Source organism: Aureobasidium subglaciale (assembly GCF_000721755.1).
Source record: "Aureobasidium subglaciale EXF-2481 unplaced genomic scaffold scaffold_9, whole genome shotgun sequence".
Taxonomy (NCBI): Eukaryota; Fungi; Ascomycota; class Dothideomycetes; order Dothideales; family Saccotheciaceae; genus Aureobasidium; species Aureobasidium subglaciale.
Genome location: NW_013566986.1, coordinates 495,232 through 511,614, shown reverse-complemented (window position 1 = coordinate 511,614; position 16,383 = coordinate 495,232). Strand labels below are relative to the sequence as shown.

Here is a 16,383-nt window from a genome sequence, read left to right as displayed (position 1 = left end):
GCACCAAAACATCTTACACAAGAGACATGCTTCAAAAGGAAGAACAGAACTACGATACAAATGGGACACGGAAAAGATGCAAACAAAAACAAGTACAAACGAAGCCGCTACCCTTTCATTACACCAACGCCTGCTTGCAGAAATAGAACCAAAAAAAAGACGAAAAAAAAATAGGGAGCTAGCTAGATAAGGGAGGACAAAAGAGAAAAGGAAAAAACAATGCTAAGCCAATTCGACCAAGGAGAGAACAAACACAACAGACCCCAAGGAAATTTCTCCCATGTCACGTCTTCTTCATCTCCCTTCTCATGTATGCCCTTGACACTTCTCCGGGATGGAAACTCTTTCGTCGCCGATTCTTGGTGGTTCCCTTGTTTGTTCTCCTGGATGTGACCATGTTCACTCCTGATCCTTGCAAGGACAGAAGAAAAGCTCGGTCTCGGGGTTGTGGGTGGTCAGTGTTGCAAAAGCGGTGAGCGTTGGATGCAAACAAGGAAGCAAGAAGGATGCGGAAACGATGCAAGTTGTTTTCCCTTTTTGATAAAATAAGAGCATCGAGAACAAGGACGACTACGCCCCTCCAAAAGACAACTCCATTTTTTGTTGCTCAAAAACAAGGATCCCGGGTCAGTGTAAGTATTATGTATGGAATGTATAACAGTAAAAAAAAGAGATACAAGGGGAGGGTTGTTTCCGTGACCTCTACAACCCGAGCAAAGCAATCGGACAAGAGGAATGCGAATGATCCTTGTGATGTTCCTTTCTCTTCTCTTGAAACCCCGTAGCGCTGCGTGAAGTTCGTAGATGCGGCGGAGAGAGTAAAGAGGCGAAAGATGCAGAAGAGAAGCCGAGAAGGAGGAGAGCGATAGATGACAGGGAGGGGGGGGGGGGGGGGGGAAGGTATCGCATTGAAGCGTAAGAGGGAGATGGTCGATCTAGCCACAGCACAAGACCTTGAAAAACTTTTGCATGCCCGAAGGCTTCTGCTCGGGCTGCTGCTGTTGCGGTTGCACACGTTGTGCCTGAGCAGAAGGTTGGGTGGTGCTCTGCCTGCTGGGCTGGGTGTTTTGCAAACGGCCAGGAAGATTGCCAGAGCTGTTTGCAAATTGAGCAGCGGTGGAACCCTCTGGAGGAGCAAGGTCACCACCTTGACTTGTTCTCTTCTGGGCGTAGTCCTGGCTATAGTGGCGGTTGATGCCTGATTGGCGCTGTGCTTGGGCGGGAGATCTGGCGGCACCAGGCTTGGGAAGCTCCTGCTCGAGACGGCCCGGCGGGATGGGAGTCTTACTAGCACGATTGGCGTGAACGTCACGGGCAGAAGTGTTTGCGACGTTGTTGTGGTGGGCGTGGAGGTGGGCCTGGCTGGGGTGTTGCTTCATGGCCTCCCATCCCTTGCCGTTGTTCAGCTTCATCCAGTCGTACTCGCCGTCCTCAACCTCGCCACTGTTCTTCAGTGCCTGGGTGAAGAGATCGCGCAGGTAGTCGTAGTCGGGTGTGTCCTCGAAGCCGAGGTTGCGGACGTATGACAGGTACTTGTTGAACTCCTCTGCGAAACGCGTTAGCAACGGGCCGTCAATGGAGACTTTGTCACTCTTACCAGGGAAACCCTCACACAGATCCTTGATGGCAGTAGTCTGCTTCTTCTCGCCGATCTTCTCGTATTTTTGCTTGTTGGTTGCGGCCTTCAGGCCCTGCCAGGGCAGACCGCCGCGGAGGAAGTACATGAAGACATGACCCAGAGCCTCGAGATCATCTCTGCGACTCTGTTCACGACCCAGATGTGTGTTGATGGACATGTAACGGGCTGTGCCACTGAGCGACTTGCGCTCGCGGTAGGGAATGTGCTGCTTCGTCTTTGGGTCACGGTATTGCTTGGCCATGCCGAAGTCGACGACGTGGATGACGTTGGCGGCCTTGGTACCAGGACGGCCGATGAGGAAGTTGTCGGGCTTGATGTCACGGTAGATCAAGTTCTTCTCGTGGATCGTCTGTACGCGTGACAGCATCTGCTTGGCGACCATGACGACCGTCTTGGTGGAGAAGCGACGGTTGCAGTGATCGAACAGATCTTCGAGAGATGGGCCCAGCAGATCAATGACGAGGATGTTGTGAAGGCCTTCTTGGCCAAAGTAATAGACATTGGGAATACCAGCTGCGACACGGGTCAGACACGATCGATGACCGAACGACGGCGGAATAGGACTTACGGCATCCCACGAGGATTTTGTATGTGCGGTACTCGTCACGGAGCTGAGGAGCGTCGCTCTTACGCGGTTCCTGCACAAAGTTAGAGGTGTTGCAGTAGAGAAATGGTCGTGTCTTGACGCACGAATTTAATGGCGACCTGGGTGTTGTTCAACAGGTTGGTGCCCTCGAAGATGACACCGAAAGAACCCTCGCCGATCTTCTTGCCGACGCGGTAATGCACGCCGACGACGTTGGATGATGAGGACGACATGTTGTGGGCCTGGTCGGAAGCGTGTCGGGCGTGTCAAACGGCACAGCTGGTCGTGCTGGTCCTAGTGCAAGGGTGGACGGGCGGTGGACAGTGGACGAAGAATTGCACGGGTCCGTCTACGGGCGCTGTAGGGACCTTGGGGGGAAACGGAGAGCTTGGTCGTTGGCAGGGGTCGGTGGATTGAGATTGAGAATGAGGGAGGTTGGGTGTTTCGGCGGGCACGGGGGAGACAACAGCCTTCAACGACGGCGGGAACGGTTGGCAGGACGCGGCGGACACGGCAGAAGGGCGACGGTAACGACGACGACAGCGACAACAATAGACGGAGAGCGCACCGGGAGCTTAGTTGCGCGCGCAGGCGGGCAGAGCGAGGGAATGCGGTGTAGATGGATAATAGTGGACAATAGGCCTCCAGCACATTAGAGAGGCAGGTGTTGTTGACGGGCCTTGGCTTTGCAGTCCGCCCACTCGGCTGAGCCCGCCGCCCCTGATAGACTTCGCAGCACTCGCGCGCTAATCACCCGCCCAGACCCACAAAGGCACAACCTCTCACCACCACAATCTGCTCTCCCTTGCTTGACATCTCGAACAAGAGACGAGTCCAGAACTTATACTTGTCCTGCTGCGACCAACTTGTCCACAATACCCTTCAGCGCCCAAATCACTCGTCGCAACCACCCGGCACCGGCGAGCAGACGCACTCAATCTATTTTGTCGCCGCACGAACCCTCGAAACAATCCGTCTCAAATTTCGCTTGTGCTGCTAGAATCGTCTTCTGAATTTCTCTTGCACTTTCAGCAAGTCGGGCCATGCCCTATCATTTAAGTAGACTCTTCCCTAAACCATCTGTACATCGTCGTCATCACTTCTCTGCTGTGATGACTCGACTGCCTCGTTGTCGTTCACCATGACTGCGTCCGTGTCCTTCTGACTCTCCGCACCGTCGTTTTCCGCTTCCGACAACGTCTGTTTCAGTTGTTGCGCTGCTGCTGCCTCCTGCACGTTTGCCGCCGCTTCCTCTTCCAGCTTCTTCTTGGCTTCTTCGAGACACACTGCGTGCCAACGATCCAGATTCGACTTCTCGATCATTTCTTGCAGTCCTCTGTCCTGCACCACGTTGTCGTGCATGATCGGGTCACGGAGCTCCTCCTGCGGGAATCTGCTTTGTAGCTCTTCCGCCGTGCATCCTGCCCCGAGTGTCTCGCTAGGTCCCATCATGCGGATGCCTGAGCCTGGGTGGAAAAGTGCTGTTCAACGTTAGCCAAGTCCATGTCTCTACTCTGTTTTGTCACACTTACAAAGTTCCAGACCACGCATCATTGTCTGACATGCAAGGGTGTTTCTGATGTGCTTCGAAATCAGCTTGTCTGTTCGCCTCCTCGTGTTGTTGATGAACGCCCAATCGTCTTGCAAGTAGCATCTCTTCCAGATCATGCGAAGATTGGTCTCGAATCTGCCTTCTGACATTTTGAACTTGCCAGCCTCGAGAACCTGCAGTGCCATGAGGAACTGTTTGCCGATGATGTTGGCTTCGAAATCTTTCTCTACCCGCGTGTCCATCAGAGTCAAGATGTCAATAATCTCTTCAACCGACAGTGCCTCGTTTCTCAGCATGTGCTCGAGAGAAGCCTCGAGTAGACCATAGAGTGCAGGAGTTTTGAGCTTGAGATAGATTGCGTGTTCGTCACACGCTAGCTGAAGCTCTGCCTCGATGTCAACTGCTGCATACAGAATGTATTGGAAGTGATGTCTGATGGCTTCTTGCGTGTTGACCACAGTCAAGTCACCGTCGAGGCGTTCATGGTTTGATACTTTGACACCGCTTTTTTCCATAGCGGCCATCGAAGTCAGCTTCGCAAGCGACAGCTCGACTTTCTTGTTCCAGAATTTGACCTCTTGCTCTTCAGCCAACCTTGTCAAGGTCGTCGAAGCTTCTTGGAAATCGCCTTCCCGGAGCACGTCATTGATCCATGACAATCGACCACGAACTTTCTCGGCTCTGAGATAGCGTGTCAGGGGCTCCTTATAGTCCTCTGCTTCCTTCAACAAGCCATAGCTACAGTTACGATACAAATGATTGTCGAAGAAGGCATTGGCCCACTCTTCACCGAATGTCTTGAAGTAATGCTCGACTTTGGCTTGCAGCTTGTTCATGTTGGCTTGTGTCTCGATCTTATCGTGAGACACGGTGCCAGGGTCGTTCAGAATGTTGGACATGAACTGGGACTCATTGATGACGAGCTGTACCAGTGTTTGCATGTCTCTGTACCTCTCGGCAATACTGATGCCAGCGGCAGATTCGCCTATCTTGTTAAGAGAGCGCAAATGATGTGATCGTGATTTCTCGAAAATCTTCTCAAGGTTTGCGGCGTAACCAGGCTGTTCATGCACCTTTGTGTAGCCGATGCGTTCCCGGTAACAGAGACAGAGAATGTTAACCATATGAACATTCTCGCCGACGACCTTCTCAACAGTAGAAATTTCCGGATCGCCCGAGGTTTCACCAAAGGAGTTGACTGCAAGTGCGCGTGAGATATCAATGAAACTGTTCAGCGCATTGAGAACTTCATACTGCGACGTCCAGGGTTCTGCGAGGTCTTCATAGCCCTCTTCAAGCACACCGTCACTGAACAACGTCAAGTCTAAGCCATAGACCTCGGCGTTGTCGGTGCGAAATTGGAAAACAGCGTCATACAGGCTGAACAGAATATCATCCGCTTCGCTGACTAGATGCATCATGTTCTTGGTCTTGCCGTTCTCGTGTAGATTGACTATTGAGACCAAGACCAGGGTCCGCAGCCTGTCGATGCTAGCAACGTCATTGACAAACCAAGATCTCAGCAAGTCAGCGTCCATGTCAATCGACAGGTGCTTAGACCGACTCCTGTAGTAGGCTTGAACGACAATCGGCAGCAAACTTGATTTGGCAGAACGCTCCTCACACACGGTCCACATTGCTTGAGCAGCAGCCAATCTCTCAGCATCAAGCAGAAGCTTCCACGATGTCGCCTTGGATACAGGAGGGTATTCGCTTCGAATGTGAAGTATCAAAGCACGAATAGCCTTGATACGGTTCTGCAGATGTGCCTCCATGGACGAGGTAAGGGGCGGTATGAATTGAGATGTGGAGCACAGAATCTCATTACTAATGAGTAAAGCAGCTCTTTCGGTCTCTTCAAGGTCATAGCGATCATGGGACTTGCGAGAGAAGTCGAGAATGTTGTCGGATATGGTTCCGTAGAAAATGGCCTGCTCGATTTTCGTCTTTATTGATGGATGAGAAGCAGTAGTCTGTGTCGCAGAGATACGAGCAAGGCCATGCCCCTTGATGAAGATGGTGCATGAAGAAGTCCCCTTCGCATCAATCAAGTCCTCCTCGCAACCTCCTTCGATGACGACATGTTTGTCCGATCGCAGGCGAATAGCATCCTGGAAGGAACTTGTGCTTGTGATTGATGCGACGATAACCTCACGCTCAAATATGATGAAAGCGGTGTGTCCGGGCTGAGGTAAGAGCAGTCGTGGACGTACAGTTGCAGGTGAATCGGGTGAGACGGCGTTGACACGAATTATGCCGTCAAGACGAGCGCTGTCCTGTCCTTCCATTGTGACATGGACCATAGCGTACGATGGAGACGACGCAGGGCCAGCTTGGACGAGCAGGATTAGCTGCAGCGGAGCCTCAACAACCGATGATGCAGGGGTGATGACCATGTCCAGGAGGCTGATGTTCTCCTCACCCAACGATGCGGCCAGTTCGTTCTGGAGAAATTGACGGAAATTGAAGGCGCCTCTGAAAGTGGGTTGGCCAGACCATGCCAGATGCCAGGTGTAGACCTGGCCAGACTCGGTCGCAGCGATTGCCTGAATCTCGCGTCTAGCAGGAAGTGGACGAGTGCGCACCGAGATGACATCGCGTTTCCAGGGACCGACCCCAAGGGCATTCTTGAGGCTGCCAAACAGACCACCACTACTGGCTGCTTCGGTCGAGCGCAGGAAGTGCGCCGAAATCTTTGGTCTGCCTTGGTCGTCAAGCAGGCTCATTTGAGCAATTCGGCCAGAGCTCAGTGTAACGATGAAACCGGCATGATCGGCTGAGTCGAGGTGAATGACCGTCTCTCCGCCAGACAGAGAGCCAATGTTTCCATTGACGGCAGTGTTTTGTTGGTTGAATAGAGTCAAGGACTCGGCTGTGTCGATGTTCTGCCAGTAGGTTACATTTCCAGTGAAGGCGGAGATTACCACTAGACCAATGTCTCTTGTGGGCGACGTGACGAGGGCGGCGAGGGGGAGAGGATCGGTAGAGCGTGCTGCGCGTGGCACATCGAATGTCTTTGGATGAGCGACGGGAGCGGGAGAAGTGTAGTCCCAGATGTAGGCACGTTCTCGTGTGACGGCTAGAGCGAGAGGCGGTGAGGTGAGGATGGATGCACGGTAGTCTGAACTGTGGTCAGACAGGAAGACGGACGGGTGTTTGGAGGACGTGTTTGTACCGCTGGCGCTGTTGCGCAGAATGTCGGGTGTACTGGGAAGATGGCGCACACTGTACTGATCTGTTTGCGCCTAAGCATCGTCTGGTCAGCGGTGGCTTGCGAGACGGAGCAGTTGGGGACAATACCCATAGGGTGCTGTTGTCGCTCTTCGGCGGTCTCTTGTGACGCGTGGCTGCATCTCCCGTGCGCGAGAACGAGGCCGAAGACTGCACAGCAAGTGCATTGAGTCCGCTGCGAAGAGATTCTGTCGTGTCGACGGGCAGAGGGGCATCGGCCGTCGTGTTGGTCAGTTTGCGCATCTTGCGCTGTGGTCCGCTGGGGCTGTTTGAGCCTTCTGTCTTTCTAGGTCGTCGCTTTGGATTGCGCGCCGCGCTCCGACGCATGCTGTCGCCGCCATCTGTCGTCGTTGTCATGGACATGGCGACAGGTTGTGAATGAGTGGATGGTGATTAGGTGGACAAGGATTTAATAATTCTTGTTTTGATGATGATGGTCGGGTAGAGCTGCGAGCTTTGGCCGGCGCAACGCCTTGGACACTTTCACTTAACTCCGACTTTCGAGTACCAATTCGTCTCTGCACAAAATGTATAGGCGGCATAAAATGCAGCACACAGATAAATGCTGAAAGCCAATACGACACGCTAGTTACCCCGCAAATTTACGGATCTGGTATGGCATTAACTTCGAAACGTCCAGGTCTGGTGACGATGTGGGAGACGACACGAGACAGTGACATGGAGACGATTGTCATTTTAGGAGTCCACTTCAATTGCCCAATTGCTTCCCGAACAAATTATAGCGAGCCAAGAGTCTGTATCATCAACACATGCTTCTGTCCAGTCCTATCGAATTGGAGGAATGGATGTACAGATTCTCTGTGACATCTTTGAGGTATTCGGCCATAGCTCCTTCAGCCCCGCAATCGATCTGCATCGCTCACCATCCAGTCGCTCGATGGTGTAAGCATCGGCTTATTTCCTCGTCTTCGTCAGAAGAGAAGGACCTAGAAACATGCAGTAGCCATAGAGACGAGAGTGGCATTGGCCTTGGGGGGGGGGCTTTCTAAAATGGGATGCGACACTGGGTGTGGCTCAAAAGGCAGTGGTCGGCAGTAATTGACACTTCATATTGACAAGCTTCACGGCTTCCGAGGAGTGTTGTCACGCGAGCAACGTAACTGTCGAGCTCTCATGGTCCCTTTATATTAAGCTTTGCTTGCATCCAACCTCAGCTTCTCTTCTTCTTCTTCCACCTGCTTTGCTAATTGTACCACACAAAAGCCTTTGCTACCTCAAGGACTATTCAATTCTCTACAACACACCTTCAAGCTTATTCAGCATCCGCGTGCATCATCAGTACGTTTCCCTATTCCTGCCAGCGAAGCTACCCGGCGCATGCCCCATGCTTTACTCATTGCGAGACTTGAGTAGCACGCGACCTTTTCAGACTAACGACTACTTACTACAGTGACTCGCTCTCACAAAATCAACGACCGTGACCACGTTGGCCTTGCCAACGGCACCGCTTCCCCTCAGGAGCATCTCCCTCGCTACTTCGCCAAATCCGGATTCAATGCCAACAACGATCCCAACAGAGTCAAGAAGTCCGGCAATGGTAAAGGCAATTGGTATGTATCCGGTCTTATCAATACTTTAGTCATCGCTCATGTCTCGAAGGGGTCGTCATGGAGAAGAGCTCGAGGATATGGACGATGTCTACCGCCCTAGCAAGCCTCGCCGCCGCAGCAATGCATCCGCTCAACTTCTCGATGCTATGACATCCAAGTTCGAGGTCACTGAGGCCGTTCCTATGTTCAAGCAGAATGTCCATGGTCCTTCGGCAGATGACTATGCCGCTCTGGAGAAGACCATTTCCATGGAGTCGGCTCCCAGTGAAGCTGGAACTACTACTTCCTCCGAGGGTAGTGATGAAGGGATGACCAAGTAGAGGTAAGAGACGATAGACTGTAAGAATTGGGCATTGGACATCGCTGGCGTCTGTCTTGTGGTATCTCCTCTTCGACTAGGGGTATCGTCGGCTTGATGGAAGCATGGCTACAAGCCTTGAGCACCAAGACCGAACGGAATCCTTCTAGCATGTATTACGAAGTGAAATGAAACAAATCAATCGAGCGAGTTGATCGATGATTGTGTGCTTATGAACTTGGCTATCGTTATTCTCCACGTTGTTTAGCCTACATCACACGTCTGAGATTGGGAAGCTTGGAGTCGGATTATGATTTGACAAAGATTCGACGTATAGATGTGTTCTCATCATATCTGCACCTCAATCACCACATCTACAGATCTAGGCGTCGATTGAGGCCACAGACATTCTTTTCCGTCAAAATAGAGCTTGTGGTGGCCAGAAACAGAACATTCATGCTTCGAAAATCATGTTTAGGAGATAACCCTGCTCTATAGATGCAGCTTGCTCCACCCATGCAGAAGTTTGTCACGCGTAGCCGGAGTACGGCACAGTCTCTTCCAGTATAGCCACACCCACCGAGATGTATTATCCCATCGATGTTCGATTTAATCCCCAGGGAATACATTCAAAGCGGAAGATCACTGTGACCTCTGAGCGCCCCCCAAGGCCGCGCTGTACAGATCAGGTGGGATAGGTTGTGCACAAATGACAAACTTTATTTCCGGAAAGACCGGATATAGCGTGTCAGTCGCGTTGGCCGCTACCAGATCCTTCGCGCGTCCATCGCGACTAAGCCAGCAGCATCGGTATATTCTATGACGTGCGATTAGGCCCCCCTGCCTGGACAGTCATGAGTCTCATGACGGAATCATACTTTGCTACATTGTCCCTCCAGGTTCAACAATCATGATCTCGGCTCCGTTGCAAGTACCCCCATCCGCCATAGGCACACTCGCGCACGCCTATACCGGCAGGGCAAGCGATGATTCTCGGATAGACGTGTACTTCTTATCTTCTTCCGAATTGTCTAGCACATCTCTTGTTTCTGTCTGCAGTTCTCTGACAGCGTCATACGTTCGCGACTATTTTGGGGACGACCAGGTGGAAGAATATCAGCAATTCCTCACTCCCATACCATCGCCATTTGCCTGCGTGCAAGACTGTATCGATGATCACTTTGACCGCCTGGACAAGTGGCTTCTAGAACATCCAGCACCTGAAAGAGATGTAGCCATTTATCCGTATGGTATCATCGTGTTCGAGCGTGACGAGCAGAATGTACTGCTCGTTCACATTGACTCCATTAACAAAACATGGCAGATAGGCTCAACCCATCTGGTAGTCGCCGATGTTTCCTTGGAGGTCACTAGTCTCATAATGGGTGACGAGCTCTTTGGAGATATTTGCTACAAGCGCGATGTTCTCGTTCCTCAGAACGACCCATACATCGACGAGAACTACAAAGAGCATCACAAGGACGAGAGCGGCTCGTGGAAGAACAACGCACCACGCTTTGCGGTCTACTCAACAGGATGGGCTCACGCGTTAGCTGTGACCGGCATGTTGGACGATTCATACCATGATGTACCTTTCGGACACAGTGATGTCGAGCTGTATGGCCTCGATAGCCCCCACTTCATCGGAGCTAAGAACAAGCTCAGAGCCCAATTCCTAGTCAATGTGGCGGCCGATGAAAGAGGAGAAAAGAGGCATAAAGGAAAGGGCCCTTGTCCTTCATGCAGACCTTTGCACAAAAGCATATTCATCGATGTCGACAACGACGATCCAAGAGTGAACGGTGTGCTGGTCTGTCAGATGGTGTCGGATGTGAGTATCGGCGTGAAGTCAGACGAGCAGCTGGCTGAGATGGGGAGGAAGGCAAAGATCGAGACAAGGAGAGTAGGAGTCGCATTTGCGGTGGCTACAGCAAAGATCATCTCGTCGAGTGGGACCGACCGGACGCCACCAATCTTGCAAGAAAAGATGTGAGGCAAGTCAGACTTCTCGACCTCGACCCTGAACATTGGCTGGCATACGATGCTGGAGTGATCGAGTTACTACGCACAGTGTGGACGGCAACGGACCATCGGCCGAGTCACAGAGGTTTGCATTTAGTGGTACGTAGCAGCCGAACATGTGTCTGTTGAAACTGATGAGTGCAAGACTTGAGTTGCATATAGAAGGAAGAGTTGGATCTATATATCTATTCTACTACAATGACTGAGACCGTCTCAAAGACCCTGTTTGCTATTGCTACCCTTGTAGAGGCTTCTAACTAATAGGCACAAAGGCTTCTTCGACTAGCACTCCATTGAGTCTCTTCTAGAATCCAACAATGTCGCAAAGTGGGATCATCCGGGATGGCATACACAGGAAGCAGGCAAGCAAGCAAAGGTGTCGAGCGAATAAGCAGGTCGAGACATGCCCACCATCTGGCGGTCCCCTTTACCTATGCACACATCTATCGCCTTTGTACGTTTCGGCAATACAGACGACATACACAGGTCTGTCGCCCGTTGAACGATGAGCCATTGTTGCGATCGGCCGAGTTGGTACTGCTTTGTGCTTTCTAACCGACCGTATTTCTCTTCGATGATTTGTGTTGGCTCAAGATCACTTCTGTTGCCCCTATCGCGGAGTCTGACATACCAGAAAATGGTCAGGAGTTGTCTTGGTTGTGTCATTCAATGAAGGTAGCCGCACGTTCCCAGTCGGCCCGGAAATCGATTCGCGCCGTACATTCCTAGAACCCGACAGATCAGTCAGGGTCGAGTGCTCGATTGCCTTCCAAAAGTGGTCGTGATCGTGGACCTTGTTCGGATCCAGACCGAAGACCAGGCTAAGATCTTGTCCCGGAGGATCACTCCAAGATTGGACAACCCGGTTGCGCCATGGATTGTGCTTGTAGACACGAGCTAGTATGCTGGTATGACTTGCAAAAATTCGTCGATCTGAGTCGGTGAGCTCGAGAGATTCGGACGGATGAGTAAGATGTACGTCAAATATTATGTCGTCTGTTGACTTGTTTAGGGGGTCGGAAGCGAGTATGGCACAATCATTCCTGAGTCGCGACCATGTGCTCTACGAAGATGCTGTTGAGCGTCATTCTCATCCTGTGTACCTACTTCTGTCACAGGTAAGGCCGTGTTGAGGCTAGATTGCAGGAAAAGCTCAGGCAAGAATTTCGTCATGTCGACTGCGTGGTGAGGCTCTCTTGGTCTCTGTTCTGGGTGTGACTCTATGCAGCTTGTCATCGCTCAGATAAGGTGAGAGTAATGATATCGAGCGGATGAGGAAATTGGTGCTTGTCATGCACAGAAGATTGCAGCCCGCTCTCAACGCCGCGGTTTTTGCTCCGAGTGGCTTCGGGAGTCAAATTAGGTGACCAAGTATGTATGGACCCTTCCTCAAATCATCAGTAGCCTGCAGATACCTTCGAACACCGAAGCATTTTACATATGTAACTGGTCGTTCATGGAAGTTGAGCTGCTATCTTTCCAAGTCGACGTGCGCCACGATATTAAACAGTGTTCGTAATCACTAGCCTCCCAAGCCCGCCAAGTCGGTCCGAGCTGTGATAGAGGAATCGGGAGCACTCAGAGGACGTAGTAGGCGAGGGCAGGTGTTTTCTATGTGTCCGCTAGGTCTAGTGATGGTCAAGTCAAGAAAGTGCAGTGTTTCAGCTGCCAACGAGCCACGAGCATCGTCCATATTTGGCGATCCTCAAGACCACGAGAGCTGTTTTGGTGATCGCCAATCTGAGAACAGCTTCCATTAGAGGTAAATGCTTCATCCTTGACCATGCTGTGGGGTGCACGCGTGCAATCAAATCCTGGATGGCCGCTTGGACGGTTGAGATCTGTTTCCGCACCTCATCCGCCGCCCACGACCGTGGCGGCGGTACTGGGGATCACTTGGCGTGAGCTCTGATTCAGTACAACGAGAAGGGCAAAATGGCACAGCGAGTCATCTTTGACTTCGAAGAGTTTTCAGCACCTGTCAGAAGAACCCTTTCAATCCGGCCATAACATCGATGGGCGTTTCTAAAGACGAGAACAAGCGGAGAATAGTCTTTGTAGAAGTAACTCTAAGTGGTGCATGGAATCTGGAAGAGAGCAACGAGCAAGCTGAGGCTGCGGAAAGCACAGATCTGTGACGCACGTGCGTACCAGCCACAACGCAAGATCTGCTTGGGGCCGTAAGAGCTGGCCGGACGATCGCACTGGGGAAGATCTTCTTTCCTTCTTGCATCCTTCACAACCTTACCAGCCGTTGAACCACCCGCACAGCGTTTCAACCAGCGTCAACGAATATGCCGAGTAGTACACGCGAGTCATAAAAGCCGGACTCAGACTCGATCGCTGGTGCTGAAGCTCACGCAAGACTTTCCTCTATTGTTGCACAGCAGGACTTCTGAAACTCCGCCTCCAAGGTTCCAAGGAGGTCGCTACTTGAAGCTCCGCATGTTGGCATCTCTAGTCCCATGCAATCATCTAGAGTTAGAGATGTACTCGAGGAATTACTGTGTATCACGGTCTCTACAGGTGTGCTACTCTGGGAAGTGGGAGTATAGTATTCTCCAAAGGTTCTAATACCCGAGCACACGAGGCTGCAATACCTTAAATCGTTCTCGACCTTCGGCGTTAATGCAAATCACTTGCACGTACGTAGGGTCCAACCAACAAGCGAGTCGTAAGGTAGGGTTCACGAGTCAATGCTCGAACTCGTCGAGCACGTTCTTCACAGCGATCATCTTGCCTCTCATTAGCTATTGCCCCAGACGAAGAACCTGACAAGACATGTTGGACTACTTGATAAATCTAGAGGGACCCGTTTTCTCGGATCGCTCTGCCATTGCTGGCTGACCACATACGTTCCCTACGCACCCCATATTCACAACGCGAACATCGCCTGCCATGGCATCTCTCCTTGCCATCAGGTCTATTATCGAGAAGAGAAATGAGATATCTAGCGAGACCGATCTCTCGATTATATCCATCACTTGGGGATTCACACTCGGATTTGGATTCTTGACGACATGGACTGCCATGAAGCAGACGAGACATATGTGGAAAAGGAGGAATGGTCATCTGAATCATCCATACATCTGGATGGTCTGGGCCGAATTGGTGTCCAGTCTCGCACTGAGTATCGTTTGTTGGCTGGTTCTGCAAGGACCTCTCACTCTCAAGTAAGTCACTCCATTATCGGTCAAAAGTACCACGACTGACCCAAAACAGCGTCTATAGTTTGTTCTCCATTCTATCACTCTGGGTCATTCAAGTGCATTGTCTCTTCCAGATTATCATCAACCGAGTCTCGATCTTGATGGTCAATCGGAGACGAGCCTCCCAACTCAAAATTGGTACTTTTGTTGGAATTCTACTTGTCAATATCAGTGTGTTCTGCATCTGGATTCCTGCCAAATTGGAGGTCAACGACACGTACGAGAAGCTTAACGTTGTATGGGACCGAATCGAAAAGGTCATCATCTTGATTGTTGATGCTCTTTTAAATGGCTATTTTATACGAGTGGTTCGCCAGCAATTAATCAAGCCTGGTCTCACAAAGTACCAGCCGCTTGTTCGCTTCAACCTTTGGATGATTATGCTCTCTTTGGCCATGGACTGCTTGATCATTGGTTAGTATTTGATCGTCAGACCAGTCCAGATCAACGTCGCTGACCCGCATCTAGGTATGCTTTCATTGAAGAACCCTCTGGTATATCTGATGGTGAGTAAACTTGCAATAATTCTTGTTGCCTCCAGCTAATAGTTAGATAGTTCCATCCTCTAGCATAGTACGTCGAGCCTAGCCAAGAATGCTTTCAAGAAGCCAGTACTGACCTGTGTATTAGCATCGTGAAACTCAAGATCGAGATGTCTATGGCTGAGCTTATCGCTCATGTCGCTCGAACCCAAGACATGGGACCAGTACGCTTCAACAACCCAGAAAGCTCCAACGGCACGATCAATGCCAAAGGCTACACGTTCAATACCACGACCAGCCAGAGCAAGAGAGGTTCCGTACAGAAAGCACCTGCATCACCTGAGGATGTCGAGCTCGGCAACGTCAGACCTTCATCCCCAGAGGCCATGCAAAATCACTTCGGCATCATCGAAGAAGAGGAAACGATGCATGATGACCATCATATCGAGGATGGTTTCGTGGTTCACAGACACAACGAGATTACAGTCGAAGTCGAAAGCGCACCTTCAGAGCGATCTGAAAAGACGGATGGCCAAGGCGAGAACTTTGATTCTCGAAGACATACTTCAGACAGTGATGAGGCGCCATTGCGTAAGCCGACAAACACTATGGGTGTCAATACAAAGGTCTGGGGTCGCTACTAGGCTCGACGCCGCTTTAAAATGGGCAGAGGCATTTCTGTGGACATGTCCGTGTTAGTGTACAGAATACGGTTGACACGGCCTAGATAATTGTTTTCCTTTGTTGTTACAGGCGGACAGAACTGCTTTCGATTTCTTGACGATAGACGTATCGTTGCACTGTGATACCCACTACATTATATAGCATCTTTTTAACTTAGACCGGCATTATCCTGACACGCGTCCAAAATGTTTCCATGTGTAGTGCAAGGACGCTCGTACCAAGACAGGTAGAGGATAGAGCTACCTTCCGTCGGTCGGCACTCATGCCTTGATGAGCTTCACAGCTCTCGTACCTCACGGACCCGCCTGCCTTGTGGTAGCTGGTTTGTAGGTGCCGGACAGGACCGCATTGGGCTGCTGGTGTCATGGCGCGATTTACATCAGGATGTTCTGCAACAGTTTTTGCATCGTCCTGGCCCCGACCAGTCTTCGAGGCCGTGCTTGTCTTCCAGGAGTCGTGTCAACGAAACTGAGCGCAAGGTCATGTTCACTTGCCCAGACTCTTGACAACGGCAACGCCCAAGACCAGGAAAGTGCCCAAGTCAACAGTCAAGCCTCTCAGTCTGTTGAACCAAAGCCACTCGTCCAAGGCAATGTTTGCGTCTCTTGCAGGATGATTTGTGCGAATAGCATCCTTGGATGTGATCATGAAGGGCATGAAGATGAAGTGGGCGACTGCAAGTATAGCTCCTGTACGGTACCAGGCTCGCGCCGGGCTGCCGCGAGAATAAAGGTTGGCAATGGAAGCGACAAAGGTCAAAGAGACGGAGGTCAGGCGACGGTAGAAGCCAGCGTGAGATACGACGGGGAAGTAGGTGGAGAGAGCGGCGTTGCTCTTGGTGCGCGTCTCGGGCTGGTTGAGAGCCGATAGGAAGAGGTTGCTGTCGAATGCATGATCGAGGGTCAAAGTCGCTGCAATGAGAGGCGTGATTCGGAGCAGTTGAATCGGGTCGACGAATTGACCGCTGGCCATGTTTGCGGTAATTTGGACGGAAGGAGGATTAGACAAAGGAAGGTGGATTGGGCCAGGGGTGGGGGAAAGTGCTGGGGCTACAAAGGAACCTGCCTTGAGATGGTGATCGATTCTTATTTACTCAGCCTGGGAAGGAC

The 16,383-nt window shown here is 51.3% G+C and overlaps 7 protein-coding genes across 7 annotated transcripts; 4 read left to right on the top strand and 3 right to left on the bottom strand.

Moving 5' to 3' along the window:
* Window positions 1-935: 935 nt before the first annotated feature.
* AUEXF2481DRAFT_29182 (uncharacterized protein) lies at window positions 936-2,458 on the bottom strand (the record flags this gene model as incomplete). The annotated part of the gene is made up of 3 exons (XM_013488700.1): window positions 936-2,152; window positions 2,208-2,277; window positions 2,330-2,458. 3 exons carry the CDS (start codon window positions 2,456-2,458, stop codon window positions 936-938), a joined length of 1,416 nt encoding a protein of 471 aa, XP_013344154.1.
* An 838-nt stretch (window positions 2,459-3,296) lies between these two features.
* On the bottom strand, window positions 3,297-7,371 carry AUEXF2481DRAFT_4718 (uncharacterized protein; the record flags this gene model as incomplete). Its single annotated transcript, XM_013488623.1, has 4 exons — window positions 3,297-3,706; window positions 3,758-6,898; window positions 6,953-7,022; window positions 7,078-7,371. The coding sequence occupies 4 exons, from the start codon at window positions 7,369-7,371 to the stop codon at window positions 3,297-3,299; spliced, it is 3,915 nt and encodes a 1,304-aa protein (XP_013344077.1).
* Window positions 7,372-8,353: 982 nt separating this feature from the next.
* AUEXF2481DRAFT_4717 (uncharacterized protein) lies at window positions 8,354-8,899 on the top strand (the record flags this gene model as incomplete). The annotated part of the gene is made up of 3 exons (XM_013488622.1): window positions 8,354-8,378; window positions 8,420-8,579; window positions 8,629-8,899. The coding sequence occupies 3 exons, from the start codon at window positions 8,354-8,356 to the stop codon at window positions 8,897-8,899; spliced, it is 456 nt and encodes a 151-aa protein (XP_013344076.1).
* Window positions 8,900-9,787: 888 nt separating this feature from the next.
* On the top strand, window positions 9,788-10,870 carry AUEXF2481DRAFT_29179 (uncharacterized protein; the record flags this gene model as incomplete). Its single annotated transcript, XM_013488699.1, has 1 exon — window positions 9,788-10,870. One exon carries the CDS (start codon window positions 9,788-9,790, stop codon window positions 10,868-10,870), a length of 1,083 nt encoding a protein of 360 aa, XP_013344153.1.
* Window positions 10,871-13,501: 2,631 nt separating this feature from the next.
* On the top strand, window positions 13,502-14,729 carry AUEXF2481DRAFT_686894 (uncharacterized protein). Its single transcript, XM_013488904.1, has 3 exons — window positions 13,502-14,072; window positions 14,122-14,522; window positions 14,577-14,729. The coding sequence occupies exons 1-3, from the start codon at window positions 13,798-13,800 to the stop codon at window positions 14,651-14,653; spliced, it is 753 nt and encodes a 250-aa protein (XP_013344358.1). The 5' UTR covers window positions 13,502-13,797; the 3' UTR covers window positions 14,654-14,729.
* On the top strand, window positions 14,728-15,524 carry AUEXF2481DRAFT_685197 (uncharacterized protein). Its single transcript, XM_013488903.1, has one exon. The coding sequence runs from the start codon at window positions 14,786-14,788 to the stop codon at window positions 15,287-15,289; it is 504 nt and encodes a 167-aa protein (XP_013344357.1). The 5' UTR covers window positions 14,728-14,785; the 3' UTR covers window positions 15,290-15,524.
* A 236-nt stretch (window positions 15,525-15,760) lies between these two features.
* On the bottom strand, window positions 15,761-16,246 carry AUEXF2481DRAFT_29177 (uncharacterized protein; the record flags this gene model as incomplete). Its single annotated transcript, XM_013488698.1, has 1 exon — window positions 15,761-16,246. One exon carries the CDS (start codon window positions 16,244-16,246, stop codon window positions 15,761-15,763), a length of 486 nt encoding a protein of 161 aa, XP_013344152.1.
* Window positions 16,247-16,383: the final 137 nt, after the last annotated feature.